The sequence below is a fragment of the Megascapheus bottae genome, chromosome 7 (genome assembly GCF_031878675.1).
Source record: "Megascapheus bottae isolate mThoBot1 chromosome 7, mThoBot2.hap1, whole genome shotgun sequence".
Lineage (NCBI taxonomy): Eukaryota > Metazoa > Chordata > Mammalia > Rodentia > Geomyidae > Megascapheus > Megascapheus bottae.
Genome location: NC_143515.1, coordinates 10,121,754 through 10,147,059, shown reverse-complemented (window position 1 = coordinate 10,147,059; position 25,306 = coordinate 10,121,754). Strand labels below are relative to the sequence as shown.

Here is a 25,306-nt window from a genome sequence, read left to right as displayed (position 1 = left end):
TTTTTCTTTTTTTAAATAGGAGCTGAGTCTCACAGAGTAGCTCCTGAGTAGCCATAGGGATGAGCCACTGGCACCCAGCCCATTTTCATTTTTTTGCAACACCTCTATACTGATTTCCACAGTGGTTGCACTAGTTTACATTCCCACCAACAGTATATGAGAGTTCTTTTGCCCATGTCCTCACCAGCATTTATGCAGGTTTTTCACTCGTTTGCAAAATCTAGACTTAAGGGATATTAACTGAAATTTATAGAAAACTGCTGAAAAAAAAAAGGATGGAGAACACCAGGAAATAGCAAAATATGAGGTTAATCTAAATTTTAATGTATGCATGTGTGAATTACTGTGATGAAAACTGCCCATTTTACGTAGAAAAATAATAAATGATTAGGTGGGAATCAATGGTTCACACCTATAACCCTAGCTACATCAGGAGGCTCAGATCTGTGGATCAAATTCAAAGTCTGCCCCAGCAGGAAACTCCAATTAATCACCAAAAAATGAGAAGTGGTGTTGTGGCTCAAGTGCTAGAGCACTAGCCTTGATGAGAAGGGCTCATAGACAGTGCCCATGCCCAGAGTTCAAGCCCCACTGCCGATCAAAAAAAAAAAAAAAAAAACCAAAGCAAACAAAAAAACAAAAACAAAAAGAACCAGATTGTAACAAAGCCTTACAGATAGTTGCAAACAGTAAATTCCCTTTTGCAATCTAGAACTCATTGCTGAATGTGAGGTTTTGGTACATATAAGAAGGAATATGACTCCTACAGCAGTTGGCAATTTGGTTTGTTAACTCACAGGTTGACTCTGAGAATAAAGTTAATGAAAAAGCTTTTTTTAAAAAAATGACAGAAAAGTAAGACAGGCTGTGTATGTTGTAGGACAGGCACCAGCCCCAATAAGAGGGTCAACGGAGAGGGTGAATGAGGGTGAATATGGTAGTACTTTATCTTTTTTTTTTTTTCCTGCTAGTTGTGGGACTTGAACTCAGGCTCTGAACACAGTCCTTGAACACTTTTTGCTCAAAGCTAGTGCTCTGCCACTTGAGCCATAGTACCACTTCTGGCTTTTTTCTATGTATGTGGTACTGAGAAATTGAACCCAGGGTATCATGCATGCTAAGCAAGCACTCTACCACTAGGCTACGCTCCTGACCCTATGGTAGTACTTTATAGCATGTGTAAAACAATAATAAATCTGTCAAAAATGTTCAGAGTGGGGGAAAGATGAGGGAGAAAGATGGGTGAACTTGATAGGTGTACATTGTATGTGTGTATGTAAATGTTATATTCAAACATTGCCCCCATATAGGACTAATATATGCTAATAAAATCTTGAGAGGGAAATGAAGACTTTTGAGATGAAGGAGCTAGTTTAGTTTAATGATATGGGAGTCTAAAGCTCATCATAAGCAGTTGGGACTACATGGGGAGACTGCCTTATAGCATAAAGTAATCTTCAAGATAGTAGAAAACTTTACAATAGTATTTAAGGTTTTTTGTTTTGTTTTTATTTTTGCCAGTCCTGGGGCTTGAACTTATGACCTGTGCACTGACCTTGGGTGTTCTCAAGGTTAGAGCCCTAACACTTGAGCCACAGCACCACTTCTGGATTCTTCTATGTATACGATACCAAGGAATTGAACCTGGGTCTTTGTGCAAGCTAGACAAGCGCTCTACCACTAGGCCAAACTCCTGGCACCCAGTGTTTAAGGTTTTAAGGTGCAATATGAGTTAGATTCAACAGCTACCTAAGGATTATCCTTCTAGGAGGGGAGAAAAACAGGCCTCGGGACAAAGCAATGCTTGGGCACTTCCTGAAAGTATAGATGACAGCAAAGAATGGAAATAGTAGCTTGGACTTACTTTTAAGACAGGTAAGCAAGATTAAGGGGCCTGTCTCAATTCATTCTCTTATCATGAATGCAAACTCAAAAACATCCAGTTTGAACCAATTTTGTAGATGGTAACTGAAATCACCTCTGGTTAATCTCCACACAAAATAAAAAGCTATTTGCACCAGGTGCTGGTGGATCATGGTTCAAAGCCAGTCAAAGCAGGAAAGGCCCCTTGAGCAAAAGAGCTCAGTGACAGTACTCAGGCCCTGAGTTCAAGCTCCACAACCAATATAAAGAGCATTTCCATTTGATATATAAAAAAACTGAGAACTTGTCTGCCATACCACAAATACAGTAAATTAAAAAAAATGTATTTCTAAAATAGAAAAAGCCTTCTATAAATACACTAAAGCTTAATGCCTAAATATTATATAATATTCCCTTTTCTCTTCTTGTGAGACATGGTCTGTGTTATCAAGGCTGGCCTCAAACTACTGGGAGGATCTTGGGTGATCCTTCCACAGTAGCATCCCAGGTAACTACAACTACAGAAGCCATTACTATATGCAGCTCTGTTTTTCTTTCTTTTCCTTCATTTCTTTTTTAACTTGACAAACCAGAATTTACTCAACAAGTCATGGAGACAGTATAGGCATCCGCAATGAGGTCTGGCTGTAGGGAGGTTAGAATCAATAATCAAGGCTGGAGAGGCAGCTCAGTAGCACAGCCTTTGCCTAGCATGCAGAAGACCCTGTTGTTCAATTCCCAGCACAACAATCAAGATCCAATCATCCACACACTGTGATTTGTTTTCTCTTCTCACTTCCCCACCTACCCCTTCTACTTTTTTTTTAAAAAACCTGGTCTTTAGTTTTTAGAACCATCCATATTCTGGATGTTGCTGCTATTATGCCTAGAACTCTTGCTTTGAACATGATCTCTCAAGATTTCCAAGTGCCCAAAGCATTTCTGGCAAGGCCACTCTGTCCCCATGATACTGGGAGGACTTACTACCTTCCAAGCTGTTTACGTATTTTTCCTCTGCCTGTGTCTGTGGGCATGCTGGGATTGAACCAAAGGATTCATACATGCTAAGTATGCTACTATTGAGCTATATCCCCAAACCCAATCTTTATGTGTGCCAGTCCTGAGTCTTGAACTCAGGGCTTAAATGCTGTCCCTAGGCTTTTGTGCTCAAGGATAGCACTCTACCACAACTCCATTTCTTGCTTTTTGTAACTGGAGATGAATCTCACAGACTTTCCTGCCCAAGCTGGCTTCTGACTGTGACCCTCAAATATCGGCCTTTTGAGTAGCTAAGATTATAGGTATGAGCGCTGCCCCTGCCCAGTTGAAGCTATTTTTAAAAGTAACTTATTTAGCAGTGCTAGGAATTGAACCAAAGGTCTCATGTACACTAGGTAAGAACTTTACCACTGAGTTATTTTCCTAGGTGACAAGCTAGTATTGAAAGACAGCAACTTACAATATAAAAATCATGTGTGCCTACCCCCAAAATCAAAAGAATAACCACCTATGGAAGGAGCCAATGCAATGGCTAGCCTTTATTTGGAAGAAGAAATTTCACAACGCATTCTGAGAACAATAGTATGGGGTTCAGTGGCCCATCTGTTGGGACACCAGCTTGTAGTGAGTTCCACAACCTGGGCATCGCTGGGTTTCCCCTTTGTGTAGCCAGAACCAGATGACAGTGCAGTTGTCTTCTTCACCTGAAAGGAAAAAAGGTTAACTGAAGGTCACCCAGCTTCTTAGAAAACTCTTCTTTGCAGAAACTTAATACGATTGTCACACAGTTCAAGATCTCCTCTTCTGAATGAAGAAACTGCAGACTCTGTAAACTAAATTTCTTCCAGGACCACTAGAAAATTAAACTCCCTTGCATGTGTAGTCTCGCCTAAACCAAGGTCCATACTGGTATGCATCCTTCTATGCCTGGTACAGAAGTACAGTCATAAATATTATGCGATGACTATTTCTTCATGATCCACTTCAAGTCATTCTTGTGACTTTTGTACCTCTCCAATAAGATGATCTACTCATGCCTGATGGGGCTTCAAAAGACCAGAATACATACATACATACATACATACATACATACATACATACATACATTTATTTATTTATTTATTTATTTATTTATTTATTTATTTATTGTGATGGGGCTTGAATTGGAGGTCTGGGCGCTGTTCCTGAGCTCTTTTGCTCTAAATGAGTGCTCTTCTACCACAGCACCACATTTGGTTTTCAGGTGGTTAGAGACTAAAGTCTCATGGACTCTTCTGCTTGGACTGGCTTTGAACTGCACTCCTCAGATCTGTCTCCTAAGTAGCTACTATTACATGCAGGAGCCACCAGCACCTGGCCTCACACAAAACTTTTGAGATAGCTTCTAAACATCCTGTATTAAGCAGAAAAATGTGAGGTACTTACAAACGCAGCCCACTATCCTCTTGTTACCAGTGGATGGAACCAAATTAGGGTCTTCCTTGGTGCCTGAAGTTGCTTTAGGGGCCAGAATATTGTAAGGGTCCTGAAAAAAAAAAAAAAAAGAATTGAGCAATTATGTAAATACTCCCTGCCCACCCTTACTCCCCAGAAGTACAGGGAGGCTGCTCCTACAAATCAGGTTTCTAGGATCATATGCTCCCAAGGAGACCACTACTGTTTATCCCACTCAAGGCCTGTGGGCTCCACAGAGGACCCAGCAGAGAATTTGTCCTCACCAGTCCCTTTTGTCTGGCTATCATGATCTCCCTTTCCAGCCCAGTAGCCTGCTCCTCATCAGTAGGAACACCACCTAAAGGAAGAGATGTGAATTATACCAACCGACAGGAACAAGATTTAAACACACACATACACAAGGTCATAAGCGTTCCCGTTTTAGTGAGCCCATGAGCTCTTAAAAAGCCAGGGATATGGAAGTGGCGCTGTGGCTCAAGTGGTAGAGCGATAACTCAGGGACAGGGCCCAGGCCCAGAGTTCAAGCCCCACGATTGACAAAAAAAAAAAAAAAGAAGCCATGGATACTCATGTACCCATGGTTTTCTAAGTCATAATTCCCTAGTGGCAGGCGTGGCGGACACTTGTGTTCTCCAACACTAAACACCAATTTTTCCTACATATCATCAAGGCAATCAGAGTCCCCTCCGTTTGGGATGAGCAGAGGTTTAAGGGACCGTTAGGTCGGTCGGGCTCTGGTTGCAGTCCCAGCCCATCAAGGTCACCCGGAACCCTCTAGTTCGGGCAAGCTCCATAGGAGGGTGGGCTCGGCGGCGGCGGCGGCGGCGGCGGCGGCGGTTACAGCCCGGATCTGCGGCGAGCGCCGGTGGGGCTCAGAGTTCCCGGGGCCCGGAGCTGGTCGGAGGAGCCCCGAGGAGGTGAATGGCCGGCCCCATTTTACTGGCCCACCACCAACCACCCACGGGGGCCACGACGCCGGTCTCTGGCGCGCCCGACGGACCAAGTACCTTTAGACGCCATGGAGCGCACCACTGCCGCTCCATGGGGGCCACGGGTCCGTAGGGCCTGCCCGGCCAGCGCCGCGGCTCCGCGAAGTAACCTTGAAGCCATAGCGCCCGCGACAAACAGCGGCAGTTCCGGGAACACGCTCGGGAGATGGGCGTGACTTCCGGGGGCGGGCTGCTTCACCTCTCGGTCAGCTTCCGTTTCCTCCGCCGGGAGCCCGGCGGCTCACGTGGCTGGCCGGGCTTCGCCTCCTTCCCACCTGGCCACCAGCGAGGGGGAGCGTGGCTGACAGATCTCAGCGTCCCCACGGCGTTGCGATGGCCGTCCGTCTCAGCTGGCAGTCCAGCTCGCTAATCATGGGCGCTGCTGAAAGTCTCCTGCCTGGACGCTTGCTGGACCGCAGACAATACAAAGCTGGGAGTGGGCGCCGGAAGACCCCGGCGTCCGCGGTCGCGATTGACAATCGGGGTGCTGGTTGTCCACCAGGACGAGGGGCCCGACCCTTACCAATTAAAGCCTGCAGGCTTGTTGGTCGGCGGGAGCCCCCTGCCTTTGGGGACAGGCCATGAGCCGAGGCAAGGGGGGAGAGGTATTGTGGAAAGCAGAGTTGGAACGCGCTGTGACCAGTGAGTTCTCTGTTAAAACAGAAAATATCCTCCAGAGCTTTTCATCGCTGGAGGCAAGTGTGCAAAACCTCCGAAGCCTGGGCCTTGCCCAAGTCCCTGTCTCTTCACGTTGTCAGCACGTCCCTGAAGCTTTTCCTTACCGGGTGTAAAATTCCTTCAATTGTATTTTAATGGTTGAATTTTCACCTTGCCTTTACCAAGCATTGCTCTGTAATAGCATCAGGTAATTTTTAGTACATTTACTTTTTGGAGAGAACACCTGGGCCCCGTTTATAAGGCTGCTTCAGACCAAAGAGGTTATTTTGTTTTATTTTTATTTTTTTGTGGGTCATGGGGCTTTAACTTGGCCTGGGCATTGTTCCTGAGCTCTTCAGCCTAAAGCTACCACTCTACCCTAGAGCCAAGCCCCACTTCCCGTTTTCATGGGGTAAATTGGAGATAAGAGTCTCAGGTTCTTTTGTGCCAGGCTGGCTTTGAACGTTGATCTTCAGATCTCAGCCTCCTGAGTAGCTAGGATCACAGGTGTGAGCCACCCCACATGGCTTTTGTCTATTTATTTATTCTGGTAGTACTGTGTTAGAAGTCCGGATGAGTAAAGCATACCACACGGCCAGGGAAAGAAAGGTTTAATGTTGGGGCTGATAGAGGCCTAGTGATAGCGTGCTCACCTAGCATGCATGAAGCCCTGAGTTCGATTCCCTGCTACCACATACACAGGAAAAAGCCAGAAGTGGCTCTGTGGCTTAAGTGGCAGAGTGCTAGCCTTGAGCAAAAAGTGTCCAAGGACAGTGCCCAACGCCTGAATTCAAGGCCCAGGACTGGTTAAAAAAAAAAAAGGTTTTATGTCAAAGAGATTGACAGGATGCTTCCACTGGGACAGAGAGCAGCAACTGCCATGAAGTTAAGGGGGTAATTATAGGGAGTGGACCTGTAGGAATGAGGGAGTAAACATATAGGAATGGGGAAGTGGGACTCTGCTTTGTGTACAGGAAATTGATTGGGGAGGGCGGTTGACTTAGTGGTCAGTTCAAGTCAGGGCCACTGAGATTGCAGGCAGCTAGGTGGAGCCTGAGCAGCCAGAATGCCAGATACCCAAAGGACAACTGCACCACAACCAGCATACTGGAACTTGAACTCAGGGTCTGGGTGCTGTCCTTAGTTTATGTCGTCGTTGTTCATGGCTGGTGCTATACCACTTGAGCCACAGTTCCACATCTTGTTTTTTGGTGGCTAATTGGACATAAGAGTCTCAGACTTTTATGTCTAGGCTGACTTTGAACCTTTATCCTCAGATCCCAGTCTCCTGAGTAGCTAGGATTACAGACCCAAAGCAAATTGAAGAGGACTGTCATTCCAGTTGTCCTTATCTATCCTATGCAGGTTATGCCCTAGTAAGAAGCATTGTATTTTTAAAGGGCAGTCACAGATGCTTATCTGTTAATCCTGTCCTTCCTGAAAGTCTAAGGTGATTGTGGGAGACTGAAGGTGGAGTTTAAGACACAGAAAGGGACAAAATGGACTTAGGCCAGTGCCTCTGCCGTTATTAGGGAAATCTATATGAGTGAGAAATAAGCCTCAACTTAATTCTTCACTTTATAGCCTGGAATGGATGGTTAGATGGTGAGGGAGCAGGAAAAGTCCATCACCTTTTGTTTCACCATCATCTTTGCCAAAATAATAAACCTTTATTGAGAATATTTGACTTTATAAGATAATTTTTAGCTGCCCAAATAAATACATATTTCATTAAGTCATAAGGAATAAGCTTGGTGGTAGTTCTTTTTTTCCTTCCTCTAAGCCAGTTTCTCAACCTGGGCACAATTAACATTTGGGGTCCAGAAATTGTCTGCAGGGGGGAGAAGGTAGGATTGTCCTGTGTGGGCAATAAGATTAGATGCTCTGTTATTAGTATTCCAGTATGACATATATTTGTCCCATATCTCTTGGGGGCAAAACCACCTCCTGGGGTAGTTCCCTTTTGGAGAAGGAAAAAAGTGCTCTGGATCCTTTTGGGCAGTTAAAGAGGATTCTGTCTTCTGAGTGCAACAAAATCTTAAGTCAGGAGAGAGAGAAGAAAGTCCCTGGATCTGTACAGGTCAGTACAAGGAATTTATTATTATTATTATTATTATTATTATTATTATTATTATTCTGTCATGGGGCTTGAACTCTGGACCTGGGCACTGTCCCTGAGCTCTTCAGCTCCAGGCTGCCCTTTGAGCCAAGCACCACTTCTGGTTTTCTAGTGGTTAACTGGAGCTCTTTTTAGTGGACTCTAGTGCTGAGGCTGGCTTTGAACCCAGATCCTCAGATCTCAGCCTCCTGTGTAGCTAGGATTACAGGTGTGAGCCACCAAGCCTGGCAGGAATTAATGTTTTTGAAAAAGAAATCATGACAATAATCACCATACAAAGGCCCTGTGAAGGAAGACCACAGAACATGCCAAAGGCAGTGGAACACCATCTTTCTGAAGGTGTACGATAGGAGGCAGAAGGAAATCCTCAACCCCAGGAAAGTCTAGGAGACTTTTTTTTTTTTAATTGTATGGGTAATGTATAGAGGGGTTACAGTGGTCAGGTAGTGGGCGCATTATTTCTGGAACATTGATACCCTTCTCATGGGGCTGCCATGAATCCCAGCTTACCTATATGGCAGGATTGGCTCTGGTGAGGGCTATGCTAAGGTTGCTAGGATGCACAGGTGTGAGATAAAGGCCCGCCCCTTGCCCTTCCCCCAATTCCTGCCAGCAAACCCAGCTGACAGCCAGAGGGCCTGGTAGTCCCTAGATCTGAGAGTGGAGGACAACTCCCCTGACACCAAGAGCAGAAAGGGTCCAGGGGGTAGCTGTTAGGGAGAGAGGGGAAGAAAAAGAAGGACAAGCCAGCACTGTTCTTGGTTTGGGACAAGCTCCTGCTCCTGCGGTTTAACCATGTCACTGACATGCTTGCAACTCAGTTGGGTCCACTGGCCTTACTAATGAATGTGGTTTATCCTGAGTTGACACAGCTGTCTTCCCCGCAGTTCTCATAATCTGCTGCTGCTGCTTCAGCAATATTTCCAACAAGTAACTTTTCTGGAAGCAGTTACTAAAAAATATGGAAGAATGCAACTGGGCACCTTATTAAACCTCTCTAAATCCCCACCGTCCCTTTTGTAATAACTAATGACAAAACTACAACATCTATTTTAAAGATCTCGAGTGGCTTTTCTCTGAAGCAGTGGGCAGCAGCTCAGTGCATAAAATCAAATGAGCTTGTAAGGTAAATCTAGTCAGCAAGATACAGAGAAGCCACATTTTGAGAGGTTGTATTGGCAGTCTTTATTAAAAGGCTAGTGACTGCGGGTGGATTCTTGTCACAAAGACTGCAGCCCTGGGAATACACTTCACACTGTCAGAAAACTGAGCCATGAGAGTTGGAGAGAAAAGAAAAGGCAGAAAAACAATACCAACAAACCAGATCAGCTCTAGTGGTGAGCTGAAGTGGGTTGCCATGTTAACTGGGCGGAACTCCAGGAGACACAGAGACAGGAGGCATAGCCAACCCGTACCTAAGCTAGTCCAGGCCTACAGAGGCTCCGGTCAAGAGGCAAGGTCACTGGGAGCTTGAGAGTTCTTGACTCAATACTAGCAGGTCCAGTAACATTGTCCAAGTTCCTGTCCCTACCTATAGGAGTTCAGGCATGCCTGTCACCTGGGAGGTGGGACTTTCCTGCTTCCACCATGAAGACAAGATAGCACCAGTTAAACCCAATTCCCTGTCATCTATGATGTTGCCAGGATGGCTCTGGTTAGATTCAGCAGAGGAAGCTGGCTTTATAGACAGACAAGCACTGAAAAAAGAACAAAATGCAGTTTGGCTTCAAAGTCCCCCCCACACACACTTTTTTTTCTTGTCGCTTATGGAGCTTGAACTCTGGGCCTGGGTACTGTCCCTGAGCTCTTCAGCTAAAGGCTACTGCCCTCTCCCTGGAGCCACAGCACCATTTCTGGTTTTCTAGTGGTTAACTGAAGAGTCTCATGTTCTTTAGTGCTGGGCTGGCTTTGAACTGCGATCCTCAGATCTCAGCCTCCTGGGTAGCTAAGATTACAGGTAGGAGCCACCGTACCAGCTTCAAAGTCCCTTTTCTTAAAGAGTTAAGACAGAGGGCGTTTGCTTAGAGAAACAGAGAAGTATAAGCAAAGAGAGCAAAGAAAACCTGAGCATATGAAAACTCTGACCATTTACTATTTCCTTGGAAGAAATTGTCCAAATCTCGAAATATTGTGGTGTCAGGAGTGCTGTATCCAGGCCAGTGATTGCAATTATCCAAGTGGTACTAGGGCCAAATTTCTAAGCAGATATGTTTCTTTTGATTTTGCAGCTGGTTTCAAGCCCAAAATGTCTGTAATGTGGGGTGGGGGGGTCATCCCTGGGACCCAGCCTGAAGTTCACTCTCAAGGGAGTAAGCCAAAAGATTGGGCCATTAAGACCGATTTTCTAGCCTATAAGGCATTCTGGCTTGAGTAGGAGGATGTCTAAAGAACAAAGGTGACATCCCAAGGGAGTATCCCAGCTCAGACATGACTGGTGGCACTCCACTGGAACCAGAAATGTAGGCAGGGAATCTAGTGAGGACATGGAGAGGGAGGAGTACTGGAGGACAAAGAAGGGGAAGTCCCAAAGGAAGGAATCCCATAGGATGTAGAAGGGCAGAGTTTGGTGAGTGTTAAGAGGTTATGAATGGAAGGTATTCCTGTCCATCTGAGTTTCTTTTAGAATGAGTGTCAGATTCCCTAATCAGGCATTCCTGAAACAGGAAGTGGCCGGCCTAAGAGGTATAGGGGCCCTCTGGGGTAGTGCCACATCTAGAGAGACAAAGTAGGCACTCACCAGACATAAAGAGGAGGGAAATCACAGTCACTCTCCAGATGTAGAGAGGTGATGGTGTGGCCCGTGCGTAGTTAGCCATGGTAAAGGTGAGAGGTCCAAGGTGGGATTCCTCTGGCTTTCAGAAGTTTGGTCAAGGAGGTGGATTGGACCTCGGAAAGAGAAGAGGAAGGGACCTGGCAACTCCTGACTCCTGGATTTTCAGCACCAGATATAAGATTTGCCAAAAGGAAACTGCCACGTGGTTCAGGCAGAAGAGTTTTTTGGGGGGAGAGCATTCTGCCTGCCTGCACAAGATGGAGGTTTGCACAAGATGGAGGCATGCAGAGAGTGCAAAAGGAAACAGGGATGCCTTCTGGCAGGATTGGGGTTAATGTAGGGAAAGGGCAGGGAGGAGAAATGGCTACAGTGGATGCAGGTGTGACCTCAGCATATGGGAAACTCCCTTGGTGTGAAGGAGGCCTCCAGGGTGTGATGTTGGGAGAAAGGGGAGGTAACTGCCCCCCAGGTATGCCAGTTACCGGGGTTATGAATGCTGGGTGAGGGCTCCTTGAGAAGATGCCACATATGCACCCAGAAAGAGTAGTGGGGAAGGGGCCATTTTTCCTGGGCACACCTAACATGCTTCCCTTTTCTCTTCCATTTCCAGATGGATTGATCCCCAGAATATAGGAAAACATACAAACCGAAAACAGGATAGAGAAACAGAGGCTTACTTCTGGAAGATATCTAAGAGACTCCAAAAAGATTTTGGGATATCAAGTCCAGCATCGCCAGCTGGCTGTCAGAGCAGCAGAAAGACCTAGGGCCCTGGAACATGTCAGGGGGCACCTCCCCTGGGGGGTTTCCATCCCTTGGCAGCCTGCTTTCCAAAGTCATCTGGCTTCAAGGAACCCAGATGCCCTCCTTGCTACTGGGAGCTTGCTGGGGCCTCCAAAATGTTGTACAGGAATTCAGTTAGGGAGATACTGAAATTCCACAATTTAAGAAGTCAAATTGGGAGTCTGTATTGGAAAGCCAGCACCTATGAGGTAGACTCCTGTCCCACTGACCTGCAGCCCAGAAGAGAGATAGCTCATAGGTTTTTCTTTTTTGCTTTTCTTTTCTTTTTTCTTTTTTTTTTTTTGCCAGTCCTGGGGCTTGAACTCAGGGACTGGGCACTGTCCTTGGACACTTTTTACTCAAGGCTAATGCTCTGCCACTTAAGCCACAGCAGTACTTCTGGCTTTTTCTGAGTATGTGGTACAGAGGAATTGAACCCAGGGCTTCATGCGTGCGAGGTGAACACTCTACCACTAGGCTACTCCCGGCCCCTCTTTTCTTTTCCTTTCTTCCTTCCTTTCTTCCTTCTTCCCTCCCTCCCTCTCTCCCTCCCCCCACCTTTCTTTCTTCCTGGGCTTGAACTCAGGTCCTGGGTACTGTCCTTGAGCTTTTTCAAGGCTAATGCTCTACCACTTGAGTCACAGCACTATTTCTGGCTTTTTTCTGTGTATTTGGTACCAAGGAATCAAACCCAGGGCTTTGTGTGTACTAGGCAAGCACTCTACCAGTAGGCCACACTCCTGGCCTATAGCTCTTAAAGACAACCACATGCTTGGGGTGGAGACTAAACCTTAATAACATTAAAAAGCAAAGCAAGCTAAATGGAGATACTTAACTCCAACAAAAGTGTTATACATAGGCAGAGCAACCTATCCAGGGGAATAATAAGGGGCAATCAGAACCCTTAAAGAATTTCCTCTATAACCTCTCGAGTTCTCAGAATGTCCCCATCTTCCATTAACTTTTATTAAGATGCCAAGATGCCATTTCTTAACTCTGTCACCCTTATTTCAATATAAAGTTTTGTTATATTGCTTTGACTGGTCTTGAATTTATAGTTGGATCAAGTAATCTTCCCCAAGTAGCTGGGGTACAGGATTATGCTAGGGGTTGAGATCAACTCATCAGAAGTGAGCACACACACCATATGGTTCCCCAGAGAACCACGTGAGGAAAGACAGAAAAGGGTAGGGAGGAGTCCTTTTTAGGGCAGACCTGGGGATGTAAGCTCCTTGAAGCTTCCCCTTTTGCCTCTTCTTTTGTGCTCCTTCTTGAATCCCCTGATTGGAAGGCAAAGGATCTAAAGGAATGGGAGCTTCTGCGAGTATAAGTTGTATAACTTGTATAAGTTCTAACTTGTATAAATTATAAGTTATTTTTATTTTGCCTGTAATTGGCTTTGTCTCTTTGTATTATGGAATTCATTAAACTGAACCTGCCTAAAAATTTCTTGTATTTGCCAGTCCTGGGACTTGAACTCAGGGTGTGAGCACTGTCCTTAGGCTTTCTCAAAGCTAGTGCTCTACCACTTGAGCCATAATACTACTTCCAGCTTTTTCTATGTATGTGGTACTGAAGAATTGAACCCAGGTCTTTGTGCATACTAGGTTAGCACTCTACCACTAGGCCAAACTCCCAGCCTCCTGAGCTCTTCAGCTCAAGGCTACTGCCCTAGCCTTGAGCCAAGTCCCACAGGTTAATTGGAGATAAGAGTCTCAGGTCCTTTTGTGCCTGGGCTGGCTTTGAACCTTGATCCTCAGATCTCAGCCTCCTGAGTAGCTAGGATTACAGGTGTGGGCCACTGTACCCGACTCTGCCTAAACATTTTAAATGGCAGAACAATAAGTTCCAAAGAGACACTGTCAACTTCTCCAGCATTCCTCATGATACTGGAAATCAGATAATTAACTTGTCCAGACATCTAGAAAATTTCATCAAAAGAAGTAAAAACCAAGTAGTAATTGGGAGGATGCCAACAACACACTAGGGTGTTTCCTTCTCAATAATCCTATCCTGGCTCCAAAGAGGGGCTTCTTCAGGGAACTGACTTTGGTAGATTCCCAACCACTAACTGCAAACCTCAGCTCAGTTTGACCTGAAGAATCACCCATGCAGACCCTTCATTAGCCATTCACAGTGCCTAATTAAACACACCAGCTCCTCAGAAGTGTAGGGCACTGATTTTCATTCATTAGTGAGCTGGCTAAAGCTCAAGTGAAATCATTTGTTTAAATGGCCTAGCTCAGTGTTAGCTACAGTGCCCAGGATCAACTAGAATTTGTGGAGTGAATCGAGAGCCAACATCCCCTAAATCTCATGCACACACTGGTGCTCCTGCACCCATACTCAGGGAAGATCTGTTCTCAAAGCAAAACATGACCAGTGTTAGTCATGGGAAGTGTCAACAGATTCCCTCGTATGCACGAGTGCAGAGTCTCAGATTTGGAAAGATCTGAGTATCTAAACCACTGAATTTCTGTATGCCCTCGGGAAGAGTAGTCTTTGTGGAATGAAGTCTTCATCTCAGGTGCGTGTGACTTAATCCTTATAACTGGGACGGGGGAGGGGAGTGCAGGGGAGAAGGGGTGGTGCAGAAACCAAGCTCTGGCTCAGACCTCGTAGGCTGCGGGGCAGGCCCAGCCTCCAGGGGGCGCTGGCGCGCCTTGCAGCGTGGCGGGCACGTTGTGGCCACGTGGCCACGCGGACGCAACGTGAGGTGACGCTGCGGCAGCGCGCGGTGCGAACTGGACACCCGGCCCTCACCACTGGGTGCTACGTTGGGGACTCGGGCCTAGCAGCCTGGGGGAGAGAGAAGGCCTTCTCTCTGCCGTCCTGCGCCCCCCGACTTGGCAGTCCGCATCACCTTCTTGTCCTCGTCGACTGCCCCCATCCTCGAGGGGTGCGCAGGCCGTCCTCCTTGGCCCTGCTGCCCCTGCACCTCCAACGGCGGCCTGGGGCCGCAAGCCAGCGTTACAGGTGGGGAAACCTGGGCTGAGGAACCTCAGGGCCCCTGGTGGGATAGGAAGTAGTTAACAGCCCAAAGTGGGCCCTGTGTCGTCCCCGAGCCTGACGGCCCTGTCAGCACGCGGCCGCCCGAGGCTCGTTTTAGCGTCCATGGAGGCCTTCGTCCCTAGTAGGGTGGTTTCCCTTGAGCCAGGCAGTGTGCTGGGCACAGGGGTCCCCAACCCAGAGAGCTGAGTCCTCCTTGCCACCCACCACGACCAGGCTGGTGGAACGGACATCAAGATAATTTGAGAAATGGTTTATGCTTCCATGAACTTGGCCTGTTTTATTGTTATTAATGTTCTCAAGGACACGAAGGATACTTCTTTTTTCCTCTCGCCCTCTTGCTCCTTTAGCATTTTCACTTCAGGTTCTACCACTTGAGCCACAGTTCTACTTCCAATTCCTCCTCCTCCTCCTCCTCCTTTCTTCTTTCTGACAGACTTTGATGCCCAGACTGACTCCAAACCAAGATTCTTATATCTCAGCCTTCTGCGTACCTAGGATTATAGATATGAATCACTAGCACCCAGCTGTTGTTTCTCTTCCCAGAAAGTTTCTGTTTTTATCCCTGCTCCTTTTGATGTAGGTTTTATGAGAGGAGACTGTTTTTCTTTGAGAGTGGAACTCCTATCTTCTCATCTTTCAAATTAAGTCCTACCTGATCAGAGCCACTGCCTGCGGAAGCATTCCTCAGCTATTAAATATTTTTTTAAATAACATACAAAATATGGTGTGAGGAATAAGGCATCTTGCAAAAGAAATATTCACAGAAACAAGTCAACTATAATAATGTGAATTTGTCTTGGTTCTTTTTACATCAAGGCTCAATGCATTTTGAATTTTATAATTATTTGACCTTATAAGCTACACTTCAAGACAGATTTTCATTTTTCTTGTAGCCAGGAAAGTAGAGCAAAAAGGTAGGTGACATGTTGAAACTGTACTGTGAGACAGTGATGGAGAGGCAGAGGCTTGGAGGAAGGAAGCTATATAGCAAAGGTTATACATTTGGATTGCAGGATTTGGAGAGCCATTAACCAGTCAGAGGGAGCCTCAATTGGGCCACATTGAAGAGGGACAAGCTTGGGAAGGAGATTAGGTATGTGTGTTGGGGCTTGAACTCAGAACCAGGATACTGTCCCATAGTATTTTTGTTAAAGACTATTACCTTGGCATTCACTTGAGTAATAGCTTCACTTAAGACTTTTTGGTGGTTGAGAGAAGAATCTCAAGGACTTTCCTCCCCAGGCTGGCTTCAAATGTAATCCTCACATCTCATCCTCCTGAGAAGCTAGGATTGGAGGTATGATCCACTGGTGCCCATCACAAGGTCAATTTTTGGGTTTTTTTTTTTTTTTTGCCAGTTCTGGGCTTGAGCTCAGGGCCTGAGCACTGTCCTTGGGCTAGAGCTCTACCACTTGAGCCTCCGCACCACTTCCATCTTTTTTCTAAGTATGTGGTACCGGGGAATTGAACCCAGGTCTTCGTGCATGCTAGCGAACACTCAACCACTAGGCCAAACTCTGGCTCACAAAGTCAATTTTTTAATGTTACTTTTGTCTCTCCATTTGACTATAGAGGATCTCTTTGTCCTCCTGTGCTCTGGTCTTGACACCTGTAATGCGCCCAGTTGGGGCATGTTGACTAAGCCAAATTACCACCTTTTATTGACTCTGGGATACTTGTTTATTCACTTTGTAACTGTTCTGAGCTTGGATTAGGTCCCAGGGTTTTTCCTATCATTGTCAGCTGGCAGCTATCAGTCTTAGGTGCACAATTTACCACCATTAAGATAATCAGCATCTCAGTTCTAAGAAAGAATAGTCAAGCCAGGTGGTGGTACATGACAGCAATTCTAGCACTTGAGAAGCTGAGGCAAGAGGACTGTAAGCTTGAGGCCAGCCTAAGCTAGATAACGTGACCACGAAAGCACATTTGGCAGGCCAGCTATTAGAAATAAGTAGGCTTGGGATAGAGGGTCCTTGTTATTTAGAAAAAGCAAGTCACAAAGCAGTAAAGACTCAGAACACAAAACTTATGAGATGAAAACATTGTCTTGGGGACCAGGAAAACAACTTACCTAGGGCTGGTCAACATATTTCTGCTCATTAGACTCCTATTTAGCATCTCTCACATGTCAGGCACTGTGCTGCGTGCTTGGAAAACAAGGTTGAGAAAGAAGGGTCTGTGTTCTGGAAAAACTAAAAGCAGTGGGAAGGTTGTACTATGAAATAGACCCAGCCCCCCACTCCACCCACCCAACCAATGTATTCAGACAAGCTGCTTCAGAAGCACATGGACCAGGGTTGCTTGTTGAGTGGACAGATGACTTGGCTGTCTCCAACATATTTCACTGCAAGATACTCATCAACCAGAGGTTATGTGACATTCTGATCTTACTTGGAAAGGAGACACATCTGCCAGATATTTCTTTGCTCTGACCCTTAGAGTCAGATATTCTTCATATAGATACCTATGTTTTTAAGCTTTCACCCATCCTTTCCCTCACATTCCTTACATACATAAGCATAATCATAAAAGAAGAAATCACGGGGCCGGGAGTTTGGCCTAGTGGTTAAAGTGCTTACCTAGCATGCATGAAGACCCGGGTTCGATTCCTTGGTACCACATACATAGAAAATAAGCCGGAAGTGGTGCTGAGGCTCAAGTGGTAGAGCTCTAGCCTTGAGAAAGCCCAAGGACAGTGCTCAGGCCCTGAGCTCAAGCCCAGAACTGGCAAAAAAAAAAAAAGAAGAAGAAATCAGGGCTGGAAATGTGGCTTAGTGGTAGAGTGCTTTCCTAGCATTCGTGAAGCTCTGGGTTTGATGCCTCAGTACCACATAAACAGAAAAGGCTGAAAGTGTCATTGTGGCTGAAGTGGCAGAGTGCTATCCTTGAGCAAAAGAAGCTTAGGGACAGTGCCCAGGTCTTGAGTTCAAGCCAGAGGAGGAGGAGGACGTAATCAAGGACAGTAGAATACAGTCCAATAGCAGATCATCTTTTCTCCTTGAGTCTCTAATTCTGAAACCTGTAATTATTCAACCAACACCACAGTTGATTTTGTTTTCTTTTTCAAAACTCTGTGGTGACAATCAGGACTTCCACCACATCAAATTGAAATTTAGAAGACTATGAGACATTTACCATAAAAACATTCCCAAAGTCATCCACAAAGAGTAAAAAAAGTAAAGTCAGCCCATTGGTGGTGTGCCTTCCCTGGGAGCCTGGGAATCCATTTCCAGAAGAAGAATGATGTGGCTTCAAAAAGTCTCTACTTCTGTACACACCATCAAACAATCTTAGCTGCAGGCTTAGAAAGCTTTCTGCATGTTGAAAGTGTCTAATTCTAGAAGGAGCACCTAAGTTCAGCTAGTGTGAAAGAGTAGGAATAGAGGTCAAGTCTAGCAGACCCTGAAGGCCAGTTCAGGTCTTCTCTGCACATATCCTTGGCCTTAGGTTTCCAGAAGATTCTTTCTTTCTCACTTCCTCTATGTGGGAGACGGACTCACCTGTTTAAATACCCAACTTGGCATAGACAGCTTGGTATGTTGTCTGGGATTCTGATACCCTGCAGCTTAAGGAGTCAAGTGCTTTGAAAGCCAACTCACCAAGTGAGATAAAATGCAGGAGAATTCCAACTTGTAAGCAGGTACAATAGAAATCAGATACAGAAGAATTTATATTGTGTGATTCCATTCAGGTAGGTTTTTTTTTTCTTCCCTTAGTACTGAGATTGAATTCAGGGTAAGCTTGCTAATCAAGTGTGCAGTATTTTTAAAATATGAAAAACGAATGTATGTTATTGAGGTCTTACTTTGTGTAGTAGGCAGGAATACTGACTGGGAGGGAGATGAAGATAGATTTTTTTTTTTTGTCTTTTCTCTTTTTAGGTACTGGGGATCCAGCCCAGGGCATTACACTTGCTAGGCAAGCACTTTGTCGCTAAGCTACATTCCTGCCCCATTAAGACAACTTGGACTTGCTAATAATATGCCAGTTTTTCCCCCTTTGGCTAGATGGGTTCATTTGGTAACAATTCATTGAGCTATATTTTTTGTTTGTTTATGATACTGGGGTTTATATTCAGGGCATTAGGTTTGTTGAGTAGACATTCTATCACTTGAGCAGGCCCCAGTTTTTAAGTGGTATTAATTTTTGGGAGGTGGGGGTGGGACATGCATCTTGAACTCTGGGCCTGGGTGCTGTCCCTGAGTTCTTCGGCTCAAGGCTATGACCCTACCCCTGGAGCCACAGCCCTACTTCCCATTTTCTAGTGGTTAATTGGAGATAAGAGTCTCACATGTAGTGCCCGGGGTTGGCTTTGAACTACGAGTAGTTAGGATTACAGGTGTGAGCCATCACGCCCGGCTAAGTGGTATTAATTTCAAGTTAACTTGATTTGTACTCAGCCCAGTGTTTGGCACATTGCATGTTAATGTGCAGTGGTCTCAATCCCCTCATTTCCTGGAAATGCTTTCTAAGCTGGGCCCCGGGTGCTGGGCCACAGAGACATCTGTGCCCTCAAATGACTCAGGAAGAGAACCAGCTCATTAGTGTGGTAAAGATGCACAAAGCATTCTCATGAGGATAAAGAGGGAATGAGAAATTGTATCCTTTTTTTTTTCTTTCCAATCAGCTGTGACACATTTTCTCCTCTGATCCACTTTTAAGATTTCCTCCCCCACTCCTCTAAGCAGTGAATGCTGAACTTGCAAAGCCAGACACTACTGGGCCTGGGGAAGTTAAGGAGCCATCAAAACCGGAATAGTGAAATCCATTTACTCCACAGTGAATGGAACAAAGGCTGGTATTATGTTGCCTAAACTTAGTACTACAGTTGTTGGGGGGGGGGGGCGCTGGGGAGACACTGAGAGCACTTGTGCTCAGAAAAGAAACCAATCTAAAAAGGAGAAAACATTCTTCCTCCCATTCCTCCTCTACTGCTCAGCTTTTTGCCTCATGGGATTGGTTTCATGAATGCATTAGCAGTTCCCTTTTGTTCTTGGTTTTATCATCTCTATGGACTTCTGCACATGGAAGCATTTGCTGGTTTAGTTGGTAGTTTTGTCTTTGGCAGAATGTTCCAGACTTACTTGGTATCTTAAGATTTTCAAGACTTTTGTTCTGTCTGTCATCCATAAATCCTCAAAAAGTGTTGTAACTCACAGGAAGATTTTCTGGAAACATGACTGAACATCATTATTTTTAGCTTTTTCTTTTTGCACTCAAGGCTGTTGCTCTACTACTTGAGCCAAGCTCCACTTCTCATGATTATTATTATTATTATTTTTTTTGCCAGTCCTGGGCTTGAGCTCAGGGCCTGAGCACTGTCCTTGGACTTTCTCAAGGCTAGAGCTCTACCACTTGAGCCTCAGCACCACTTCCGGCTTTTTTTCTATATGTGGTACCGAGGAATCCAACCCGGGTCTTCATGCATGCTAGACAAGCACTTTAACCACTAGGCCAAACTCCTGGCACTCTCATGATTATTTTGAACTTAGCATCATTAGTTGCACCAGAGGAGTTCCTGTGACATGTCCACACATGCAGATCACGTACCTTAACCAACTTCCCACCTCCACTGCTCTCCCTCATCACCCTGCCCCTGGCATTGTTTTTTGCTCCCCCCCCAGTCTTGCATCTTGAACTCAGGGCCTAGGCACTGTCCCTGAGCTTCTTTTTGCTCAAGGCTAGCGCTCTACCACTTGAGCCACAACACTACTTCTGGCTCTGTGTACATGTTAGCCAAGAAATCAAACCCTGGTCTTTGTGCATGCTAGGCAAGCACTCTACCACTAGGCCAAACTCCCAGCCCCTACATCCAACATTTTTAATAAGTTAGATGAGGTTTCACTAATTTTTAGTTTGGGCAAAAAAGAACAACAACAAAAAAAAAAACCACAATAACAACTAACTTTCAGCAAAATAAAAAACATTGGCCAAGCACAGTGGCTGACCCCCTGTAATCCTAGCTATTCAGGAGACTGAGATCTGAAGGATCGAGGTTCAAAGCCAGCCTGGGCACTAAAGACCTACAGACTCTTTAATTAACCACTAGAAAATGGGAAGTGGGGCTGTGGCTCAAGGGTAGGGCAGTAGTCTTGAGCTGAAGAACTCAGGGACAGTGCCCAGGCCCAGAGTCCAAGCCCCATGACCAACAAAATAAATAAAACAAAAAATAAAATTTGTTTCTGTGTACCTCTGTTCCCACTGACTCCTTTGTGCTGTAGTTGTCATATAAATTATAAGTTTATTGTGAATCCATCAAAGCAGGTTTATGAGCATTGTGTTATGCAATTATCTTTTTTATTACTATAATTTTATTGTCATTATTAAGGTGTTGTACAGAGGGGTTACCATTCCATAGGTCAGGTAATGAGTACAATTCTTCTTGGACAATGTCATCCCTTCCTTTTTTTTTTTTTTTTTTTTGATCGGTCATGGGGCTTGAACTCTGGGCCTGGGTGCTGTCAAGTAGCTCAAGGCTAGTGCCTAGTCACAGCACTACTTCCAGTTTTCTGGTGGTTAATTGGAGATAAGAGTCTCATAGACCTTTGTGCCTGGGCTGGCTTTGAGCTGCGACTCTCAGATCTCAGCCCTCTGAATAACTAGGATTACAGGCATGAGCCACCAGCTCCTGGCCACCCCTTCCTTTGCTTGCAATTATCTTTTACATAAAATAAAAGAAAAAATTTACCAAAAATAATATATTTATGCTTTTTGTGTAGGTGGTAGCCTTGAGCTGAAGAGCTCAGGAACAGTGCCCAGACCAAGAGTTTGAATCCCATGACTGACAAAAAAACAAAAGAAATCATATATTAATGTTTCTTATGTTTGTCTATGTAATTATCTTTATTGCTACTTTGTTTTTTCATATGAATTCAAGTTACTCTCTATTATCCTATCATATCAGCATGAGGATTTATGTTAGTATATTTAATATGGCACATTTGCTAGCAATAAACTTTTTAGTTTTTGTTTACTTAATTATGTCTTTAATTTCTCTGCCTTTATTAGAAGATGCTTTTGTTGGGTATTATATACTTGGTTGATACCCTCTGAGTATTTCATCTCCTTGCCTTGTGCCCTCCTTCCTACCTAATGAGAAATTGACCCCATCCTGGGCTTTGACCCCAGGGCCTGGGTGCTGGCATTGAGTTTTTTTTCGCAAGGCAAGTAGTCTTTTTGAGCCACAGATCCACTTCTTTTTGGTGGCTAATTGGAAATGAGTCTCATGGACTTTCAGCCTCATGAGTAGCTAGAATCACAGGTGCTAGCCACAGTTGCTTGGCTGACCATTATTAATCTCTTTAAGTATTACTTGTGTGTGATAATCATTTTGCCCTTTTTGTGTTTAATATTCTCTATCTCTTGATAGTTTGATTATGATGCATTTAGTTGTGGATCTCCTAGAGTTTATACTGCTTATTGTTCATTTAGCTTCCTTGAAATATAAATTAATATTTTCATCAAATATCAGAAAGTCTCTGACTTTATTTCATTCTGCTTCCTTATCTTTCATTCTAGGACTTTAATTATGTATATATTAATATGCTTGCCAGATGCTAATGGCTCATGCCTGTAATCCTAGCTACTTAAGAGGCTGAGATCTTAGGATCAGTGTTCAAAGTCAGCTGGGACAGGAAAGACAGTGATATGCATCTTTAATTATCAGCAAAAAGTCTGCCACAAGTGACAGAGCAGCAGCCTTGAGCAAAAAAAGCTCCGGGATAATGTACCCAGGTGCCCGGTACCAGTGAGGGGGGGTGGCGGAAAATAAAGCTTGATTGGATGCTGGAAGCTGTGGCTCTGTTTGTCTTCCATTATTTTTTTTAAAATCATATTCCTGCCAGGCATGGTGGCTCATGACTGTGATCCTAGCTACTCAGGTGGCTGAGATCTGAGGATCAAGGTTCAAAGCCAGCCCAGGCACAAAAGGACCTGAGACTCTTATCTCCAATTAACCTCTAGAAAATGGGAAGTGGGGCTTGGCTCAAAGCTAGGGCAGTAGCCTTGAGCTGAAGAGCTCAGGGACAATGCCCAGGCTCAGTTCAAGCCCCATGACCCACAAAAAAAATTATATTCCTCAGGATAATCTCAGCTGACCTATCTAAAAATGAACAGATTGTTTCATCTATCTGCTCAGATCTGGTACTGAGACCATCTACTGAGTTTTTCACTTCAGTTGTACCTCTTTATTAATAATCTCTTCTACTTGGTGCGACATTATGTTTCTAGTTTCTATTCTTTGTTATAGATTCCCTTAACTCTTTGAAGATAATTGATTTAATTTGTCAAATTTTGCATGCATTTAATCTCATTTAACTGGATATTTTGAATATTATAATATAGTGACTGGAAATCAGATTCTTCTTTCTTCTTAGGATTTATTGTTGCCACTTATTGTAGGTTATAGTTGCTTAAATAATTTTTAAACTGTTTTGATGGTCTACTATTTTATCGAAGATAGTCACTTGCCTCTGTTCCCTTAACTTTGTAGTCATTTGGTGATTTGATAGAATTTTTTTTCTTTTTTTCTTTTGGTTGGTCGTGGGACTTGAACACTGGGCCTCGGTGGTCGTCGGACTTGAACACTGGGCCTGGGGGCTGACCCTGAGCTCTTCAGCTCAAGGCTATTGTCCTGTCGCTGGGCCTGGGCATTGTCCCTGAGCTCTTCAGCTCAAGGCTGCCACCTACCTCTGGAGCCACAATACCACTTCCAGTTTTCTAGTGGTTAACTGGAGATTAAGAGTCTCACGATCTTTAGTGCCTAGGCTGGCTTTGAACCATGATCCTCAGATCTCAGCCTCCTCAGTAGCTAGGATTACAGGCGCAAGCCACAATGCCTGCCTTGGTTTTACTTTTATGGAGATTTTTTAAAAAATGATAGTGTCACCAGTCGTTGATGGCTCACGCTTGTAATCCTAGGTGCTTAGGAGACTGAGATCTGTAGATCAGGGTTCAAAGTCAGCCAGGGCAGGAAAGTATGTGGGACTTTTATCTCCAGTTAACCACCAGAAAACCAGAAGTGGTGCTGTAGTTCAAAGTGATAGAATGTTAGCTTGGAGCAAAAGAGCTCAGGGACAGTGCCCAGGCCCTTAGTTCAAGCCCCATGACTAACAGCAACAAAAAAATTGGTGTTATTCCAGTTGCCCCTTGTGTCTTGAAATGGGAACAGGTAGCACCTCCACCTCAGCCACTTTTTATGATGGACCCGGAAAAGCAATTTTTTCCCTGGGCACAAATAGTCCATTCCCTCCTTTTCTGGGAAACAAAGGGAGGTATGGTGTTTAGCTGTCTTGTAGATGTTCACCAGTCCTGACAGGCCGTTCCTTTCAGTAAAGAGCATCCCATGGTTTGCAGATGTCCACACCCCAGAAGACTCCACTACCTCTTCCTCAGAGACAAGGTAAGAGTTCTTCACTAATGAGGGCAGGGTCAAGAGGGACTAGAAATCCCCTGGTTGGGAGTTTCCTTTGGCAATCCCTGGTTGCCACTCAGCTCATCCAGTGTGGCTTGGGATGGTGGTGGGTGCACAGGAACATCACTTTCGCTCTGTCACATCCACAGGGGTCCAGGCAGCAACCCCTTTGTGCATCCTCTTTCCAGACCTGAAGATCACCTTACTGGACCATCCCCCAGACCAGGGGCTCCTCTACCCTGCCCAGCAACTCTGTATTCCCACCTTGGTTCCAACTCCCAAGTCACCAAAGAAGCCCAAGATGCAGATGGCTGGGGACATATTCCCTACCGATTGGAGCCCACCACCTGTAGAGTTCCTAAACCCAAAGGCACTGCAGACCCAGTGGGTGGGGGCAGCAGGCTCTCACGGCCAGAGGAAACTGCCCAAGGAGTTGGAGAAGAAGCCCTTGGATTTGGACTCAAAGCAGCGTATGGCCTCACTGGAGGAGCTGTTCTGGAATATGGGAAGCCCAAGCCAGCAAGCTGGGACCCCAAAAAAGGACAGCCACACTTTGGTAAGCTTCTCTTCATATCAGCCTCTCCTCTTGACTACCCTTCTCCAGTTACCCCTTCTCAGTTATTCCAAGGCCATTCCTTTTGGGCCCTTATATGCTCAGCTATGCCCCATCTACCCTTTCTTTGGTCATCTGACATCCTGCTCAGCTATATGCCATGCCTCTCTCCAGCTCTTAGACCCTGGGCACAAAGCCAGGCTGATCTTTCCCCTTGTTTCTATTCCTTTTTCTGACTGGGTAGCTGGTGGTAGTAATCAGACTCAAGGCTTCTCAAGGCTTTCATAGTGAAAGGTAGGATTATGACCCTGGAACAAGCACCAGGTTCTGGGATTGATGAGACTCAGGTTGTCATTGGTCCAGTAATTGGGATTATACCTAAATGGAGACTTATATGTAAGGCATAAAGAAATACATAAAACATATGGCTTCAGTTGTCTGCAGTAGTTCAAGATTATCACAACTAGGGAAATAAACTATATTTCAGCCATACACAGGATCTTCTTACTCAGTCTCTCTTTTCTCCTCTCCTCTTCCCTCTTCTCCTCTCTTTCCCTCTTTCCTTCACTTTATCTCTCTTCCTTACCCTCCCTTCCCCTTCATATTGATACAGAATGACTCTTGAGATACATTTTTTATTGAGAAGAGCAGAGTGCAGGATGGGATATATAGGATTTAGTGCTTATGT

The 25,306-nt window shown here is 45.1% G+C and overlaps 2 protein-coding genes and 1 pseudogene across 6 annotated transcripts in view; 2 read left to right on the top strand and 1 right to left on the bottom strand.

Annotated features, from left to right (window-relative positions):
- Positions 1 to 658: 658 nt before the first annotated feature.
- On the top strand, positions 659 to 759 carry LOC150060295 (small nucleolar RNA SNORA40; annotated as a pseudogene).
- Positions 760 to 3,373: 2,614 nt separating this feature from the next.
- On the bottom strand, positions 3,374 to 5,484 carry Cox5b (cytochrome c oxidase subunit 5B). 2 transcript variants are annotated; one of them, XM_090336449.1, is made up of 4 exons: positions 5,325 to 5,484; positions 4,581 to 4,654; positions 4,288 to 4,387; positions 3,374 to 3,566 (listed from the first exon to the last, which is right to left on the bottom strand). In XM_090336449.1, the coding sequence occupies exons 1-4, from the start codon at positions 5,425 to 5,427 to the stop codon at positions 3,454 to 3,456; spliced, it is 390 nt and encodes a 129-aa protein (XP_090192575.1). In that variant the 5' UTR covers positions 5,428 to 5,484; the 3' UTR covers positions 3,374 to 3,453. The 2 variants fall into 2 exon arrangements, with proteins under 2 accessions (XP_090192575.1, XP_090192576.1); XM_090336450.1 differs by lacking the exon at positions 5,325 to 5,484 and adding an exon at positions 4,893 to 5,093.
- An 8,903-nt stretch (positions 5,485 to 14,387) lies between these two features.
- Fam178b (family with sequence similarity 178 member B) overlaps positions 14,388 to 25,306 on the top strand; it is a 97,648-nt gene continuing 86,729 nt past the window's right edge. For 2 of the 4 annotated variants that reach the window (XM_090336446.1, XM_090336444.1), the window contains exons 1-3: positions 14,388 to 14,614; positions 23,984 to 24,053; positions 24,215 to 24,621. In XM_090336446.1, coding sequence (XP_090192572.1) covers positions 24,008 to 24,053; positions 24,215 to 24,621 — 453 coding nt within the window. In that variant the 5' untranslated portion in view covers positions 14,388 to 14,614; positions 23,984 to 24,007. Of the gene's footprint in view, positions 14,615 to 15,663; positions 15,744 to 23,983; positions 24,054 to 24,214; positions 24,622 to 25,306 lie in introns of all 4 variants that reach the window. The other 2 variants (XM_090336445.1, XM_090336447.1) reach the window with 2 other exon arrangements.